Source organism: Mastomys coucha, unplaced genomic scaffold, assembly GCF_008632895.1.
Source record: "Mastomys coucha isolate ucsf_1 unplaced genomic scaffold, UCSF_Mcou_1 pScaffold15, whole genome shotgun sequence".
In the NCBI taxonomy this organism is placed as follows: domain Eukaryota; kingdom Metazoa; phylum Chordata; class Mammalia; order Rodentia; family Muridae; genus Mastomys; species Mastomys coucha.
This window is the reverse complement of record NW_022196897.1, coordinates 139,493,045-139,499,094: the sequence shown is the minus strand read 5'-3', so window position 1 is coordinate 139,499,094 and position 6,050 is coordinate 139,493,045. Positions and strand designations below refer to the sequence as shown.

At 44.6% G+C, this 6,050-nt stretch overlaps 1 protein-coding gene across 1 annotated transcript in view; it reads right to left on the bottom strand.

The window, feature by feature from the left end:
• Nucleotides 1-6,050, bottom strand: part of LOC116091816 (DNA (cytosine-5)-methyltransferase 3B) — a 39,180-nt gene that overhangs the window by 13,755 nt on the left and 19,375 nt on the right. The window contains exons 8-13 of the mRNA XM_031373270.1: nucleotides 5,649-5,756; nucleotides 5,127-5,271; nucleotides 2,958-3,080; nucleotides 2,756-2,800; nucleotides 345-424; nucleotides 3-59 (exon numbers count right to left, since the gene is read on the bottom strand). Coding sequence (XP_031229130.1) covers nucleotides 3-59; nucleotides 345-424; nucleotides 2,756-2,800; nucleotides 2,958-3,080; nucleotides 5,127-5,271; nucleotides 5,649-5,756 — 558 coding nt within the window. The remainder of the gene's footprint in view (nucleotides 1-2; nucleotides 60-344; nucleotides 425-2,755; nucleotides 2,801-2,957; nucleotides 3,081-5,126; nucleotides 5,272-5,648; nucleotides 5,757-6,050) is intronic.

Sequence of the window (6,050 nt, the reverse complement as noted above, 5' to 3'; positions counted from 1 at the left end):
GTGCAGTAGGACTGATAGCCATCCTCGTCATACATGTAGAAGAGCTCCAGGAAGCGATCCTGGCCACCGGAGAGAACCAGTTGAAGCTACAGGCTTGAACTCAGCCATGGCTAGCTAGCAAACCCCTGGGACCCTAGCTGATGGCCTGGAGTGCTCTTCAGCAACCGACAGTACATGTGACCCGAGGGCCTTGTGGAGGACACTCTCTGCTGTAACACCTGTCCCCCAAACAGGAAGGGTTGTGGGGGTGTGCCCTGGGGAAGCTATTTACTAGTGCCTGGAGTAGGGAATGTGCTGGGACCTGGATGGGGATGGATGTGTCAGGAGGGAGGGAGAAGACTTACCCGGCAAGTCTGACAGAGCCCACCCTCAAAGAGGGGGTGGAAGGACACAGGGTTCTTCTTACCGCAGGACAAACAGCGGTCTGAAACAGAGATGAGTTGTCAGAGTTTATGAAAATCAAAGGCCTTGTAGCTCTTAAACACCTGGCCCAAGCCCACCCTATGTCAAGGACATTGTTCTACTCCAATGCTGTATTTCAGTATATATGTTACTGTTTCAAACCAACAAAATAGGAGGTCTGTCAGGGAACAAAATATCAAACCCTGTGAAGGGCTACCTCAGGAACAAAGTAAGGCCGGGCAGTGGTGGCGCACGCCTTTAATCCCAGCACTTGGGAGGCAAAGGCAGGTGGATCTCTTAGTTCGAGGCCAGCCTGGTCTACAGAGTGAATTCCAGGACAGCCAGGGATATACAGAAAAACCCTGTGTCAAAAAACAGCAACAGCCAAAAAAAAAAAAAAAAAAAAAAAAAAAAAAGAAGAAGAAGAAGAAGAAGAAAATAACTGTCTTGAGAAATGGCACAAAAAAATGTAGGCACTAATGGTAACTCCAATTTGCTTGGCAGGTGGTGATGGGACCAATTCAATGGCTACCAATACAGTAGCAGTTATGTGCCTTCAGACTCCAAGGTGTGTCCTCTACCTTGAGACAGCACATTTTAACTATCTGGATCCAAACTATATCTGAGTCCATTTTTATCTCATGTGATCATTACAGTGGCAAAGATTGGCTGAGTGTAACACAGCACACCATTAGTCCCAAGCATAAGAAGCAACGTGACTCTTAGCTCCAAGACAGCCGGTCTTATAGGGAGTTCTAGAACAGCTAAGGCTAAAGAGAGATACAGGGCCTCAACAATCACATAAGTAGGTAATGACTGATTGATAGATAGATAGATAGATAGATAGATAGATAGATAGATAGATAGATAGACAGACAGACAGACAGACAGACAGACAGACACACAGACACAGACAGACAGACTATTAGTGGGAGGTGGTAAGTGACTTGTATATGGAAATGGGATCAACATGTTTTCGGAGCCTGTTATGAACATCAACTTTCCAGGGATAAGAGATACGAGGTTGTGTGTGCCTCTTCCATTAATGATTTATGCAATTTATTTGCACATACTTATGTTGAGGTACATGAACACATGTACACTATAAAACCATAGGCCCATATTGGGTCCCTCTTATATTTTTGTTAGGTTTCCTCTCACAGTCTGCATGCATGATGTATGAGCACAGTTGTGCAGGTTCGTGCACATGCAAATACGCCTGAATGAAGACATTCCCATGATCAAACTGAAAGAACACCATGGGTCCTCTACCTCTCCTTTCTCATATGGCACAGTATCTAACAGGATTGCCTGTGCATTCTAATCTTCTATGGAATCTGTTGTATTGACCTGTCTTGTATCACCCTGTAGACGCCCAGGATTGTTGGTCGCTTAGTCATAGCTTTGAAGAAGTATATTTCTGGGAAAATATTCTGGGAAAAAATTACCCTTGTATAGTAAGTGGCACATTATTCTGCACCATTCATTTTCAGGAAACCTATGTCTATAACACAGGTTAAATCCATCCATCTGTCTCCACAGAGCCATACCACTCAAACAAACCACACTGTTATTTGTACTTATTCCCTCAGTCTTGTGCTTACACACATAGCACAAGGACAGACTACAACTCTTCCTGACAGAAAATTGTATGTGCATCTTCCCACAAAGACATCAAGGCCTGCTTGGCTGTTTCCCAGTTTCAGCAGGAATGAAGCACGGGTTTTATTTGAGCCACAAGATACTTACTGACAGATATTTCCCTAGCTCCAGGGATGTAGTTTCTCACTCAATACTAAGCAACAGTCATTATTTGAGGATTAAGGGACAGCAAGTTGATAAGGCAAAATGAAGTGATGGGAAAAGCCATTCGTTACTATGTCAATAGCTAAGTCGTTCCTGAAAGCTCACAGTACCGATGCTTAGTCAAAGGGCCACAGCTCCCGTTTCCCTACTGAGATCTAATCGATCAGGTTATTTCAAGAACAAAATCAGATTCAGTAAAAAATAAGGAAATCACCGGGCAGTGGTGGCGCACAACTTTAATCCCAGCATTTGGGAGGCAGAGGCAGGTGGATTTCTGAGTTCGAGGCTAGCCTGGTCTACAGAGTAAGTTCCAGGACAGGCAGGGCTATACTCGAAAAACAAAACAAAACAAAACAAAAAAACAAAACAAAACAAAACAAAACAAAAAAGGAAATCATGTTGCTATGTTTAATACATTTCAAAAATGAATTCACAGGGAATAGACCAAGGTCAATGCCCAGGCCTCTGGATTAAACCCATGCAGAAAGGCAGAGCCAGGATAAGGCAGGCCTGGGAAAGCCCCAGAAGGGACAGGAGACAACAGTACCTTCCAGATTGCCCTTGTTGTTGGTGACATCAGAAGCCATCCGTTCTGTTGAGGAAAGGACAGGTGTGAGGTGGGTTTGGAAGTCTCTCCTGGCCCTCACTCAGCCTTGTTCCCCTGCACCCCCCATAGTGCAGTGGTCCTGAGGTCCTGCTCCCAGTTCTGCACCATGCATCCCCAGACCTTACAGCATCTCCCCAATCACCTCGGCTCTCCTCATCCTCCCCTCGGTCCTTCCCACCAGAGCTATTTGTCTTGAGGCGCTTGGGTGGGGTACAGTACTCAGAAGCGGCAGAGTCATCCGTTGTGCGTCTTCGACTTTTGCTCTCTGCAACGGAAGCAGTCGGACATGACTGAACGGTCTAAGAGATAAGGCAGGGCCTAGGATAAGGCCATGTTTTACCTGGGATCCAGCTGCATCTATAGCAGGGGACTGGGATGGGCGTAGAGCACCCCAGAGGGGAGCCCAGAGCAGAAACCAATACTGTGCTGTCTGCCAATGACCAACAGGAGCATTTGCAAAGCTGGGAGGGACAGGATTTTACACCTACTAAGCATTTGAAATGCTGGGAGGGATAGGATTTTACACCTAGGATCAGGTCCAAATTGTGATGCTACTAACTCATTCAACTGGATTTGAATAATGGAATTATTATATTATTATAATTATAATGGAATTAGGTAATATGAATTTAATAATCATGCTAGCTAGTTAATGTCTATTATCACCTCCAGACATTACTAAAAAATCTGAAATATTGTAAAATTCATAAGTGGTAACTTAGAAAGGTTAAATGGTTTTCTTAATTTCAGCTATTTCCTTACTAGAAAATTATTATTTTTTTTTGCTGAGCATGCTGGTTCATGCCTTTATTAACAACATTCAGGAAACAGACAGGAAGTTCAAGGTCACCAAGCCTACAAGATTTCAAAATAGGGCTATAATAAAACCCACTCTTTTTTTTTTTTTTTTTTTTTTTTTTGAGACATGGTTTCTCTGTAATAGGCCTGGCTATCCTAGAACTCAATCTGTAGACCCCAGGCCGGCCTAGAACTCAGAAATCCACCTGCCTCTGCCTCCCAAGTGCTGGGATTATAGGCATGCGCCACCACTGCCTGGCTAATAAAACTCACTTTTAAAAGAAAGTTTTCACATTGGTTCATATTGCAAATCACTAAATCAGACTTCTCCAACTAGGAAATTAATTTTCCCATGACAGGGTTTCTCTCTGTCGCCATGGCTACCCTGGAACTCATGCTGCTGACTAGACTGGCCTCGACCTCAGACAGGTTTCCCTCTGTTTCCCAAGTGCTGAGATTAAAGGCGTGCACCATAATGGGCACACAGGAAAATAAAATTATAAGCCCATCAAAATCCCTAAGGAAGATACATGGAATGATACTTTCTTCTACCCAAATAGGTCCTGGGCTACATACTGAGGCCCTATGTCAAGTAGCAAACACATGGACCTTGAGATTTCTCTGTGACTAAACATGTTTGCAGCTAAGGCTAACATCGTGATACCAGGGGTCCTAAGTATTAGAAATTATACTCCTATAAATTATAGTCTTGTTTCCACATGTCTCCCAGCATGAACCTTCAAAAAAGAGATAAAAAGCTTTTTTAAAAAATTGGAAGACAACGAAACTCTTAAGAGCCTTTGAAGACAGAGTGACAATTGCCAGTGCTCATGTGTCATTAATATTAAGAAACAAGAGAGAAGGTGATAATCCAGAGAGTGTAGAAGGCTGGAAGTGCACCCAAGGTTAGCCTGAAGGTCAGTGGTGGGGGTGGGGTGGGGAGTGAGGGTGAGGGTGAGTGTCTCAGATCAGCTTAGATTTGCTTCTTCTCTAGTGAGTGAGTGCTGTAGAAGCCAAGAAATTACAAGACAGAGCAAAGAAAAGCACTTAAGGATGGTAAGGTAATACCGCGTCTCCTGGGTTCTACGTTCCTACTGCCTGAATGACGCACCTTCGACTTATTAACCACTTTGGCAGGAAAACAAAACAAAAACATTATATTAGATAAAGGGACTGTTGGGGTACATCTTTCATTTCACTATGTTGAATCATGGGTCTAATTCAGAGAGATAAGCTATCTGTCAAAATGGCAGGTGACCAAATCCATTTCTTTTGCTTTAAAGAGAAGCAGAAACACAAAGGCAAAGGATGAATTTGGACATGTAGAAAGGATTACTTGCACATGCCCATGGAAGCAAAGAGTCCGGGAAGCCACATTTCAAGTCAGTGCCTCCAAGTCTTCATAGGTTTTTAACAGCCCTGGGGTCCACGGGGCAGAAAAGGCCTTGCTTGAACTGGCCCAGTGTGTGTACCGGGAGCTACACTATCTGCAAAGGCACAGGTTCATTCCCACCTGGTTGCTTGTTGTTGGGTTTGAGGCCCTCGATCCCAGTGGGCTTGAAGCCCCCTTGGGCCCACTCCAGCATGGGCTTCAGCTGGTCCTCCAATGACTCTCCAGGGCTGCTAGGGAACGTCTTGCCAGCTCGCACCCTGGCTTTCTGCCAAGACACAAAGGCAAAAACTGTCCGTGAATAGTAGCAGGCGATTGAGGTAGAACCCAGGGATTCCCCCTGCTGGGGCCTGCATTCCCTAGACAGCAGTGTCTTTCAGAGCTAGACAGGGATAGATAAGTGTCTACAAATGTCTGTAAACGGTCCTTTTTAGCAGTATGACTATGTGACCATAGAAGCCGGTAATCCTGACTTTTATTAATTGATTAGTGACCCCCTTTAGACATGTGAAACCCAGTCCAAGTAAAACACCTAATTTTCTCCATTTTCTTCCCTGGTTAGTCTCGGTAACATCACTAGCTTTCCTTCAGTAGGTTTTCCTGCCTATAGCCTGAAACCCTAGTTATCACCCATGCCCATATTACCTCCAGAGTGTGGTACATGGCCTTCCTATAAGAAACCAGCTTATTGAAGGTGGCCAGATTAAAGTGCTGGCTGAACAGCCCCAGAGCCACCAGTTTGTCAGCAGAGATCTAGGAAAGAAAAAACATGACCGTAATTGACCCATACCTAAGCTCAGTGGTTCACCCAGAGCCCATCCCAGCACAACTTAAAGATGCCAACACTGAAAAATAAAAAGCCAAGGCCAAACGGTACACGGAACAGACTTCACAGCTAGAAACTCCAAATGTGAGGAAGAAAGATGATCTAGGTGAGGCTTCCTCAGCACCCTGCCCAGGTTTGACTACACGTGTGTGCACAGAGTGGACGTCGTCACGTGAATCTCAGTCCTGGAACTGTCCTCGATGTAGTTTCTGCATGTTCTT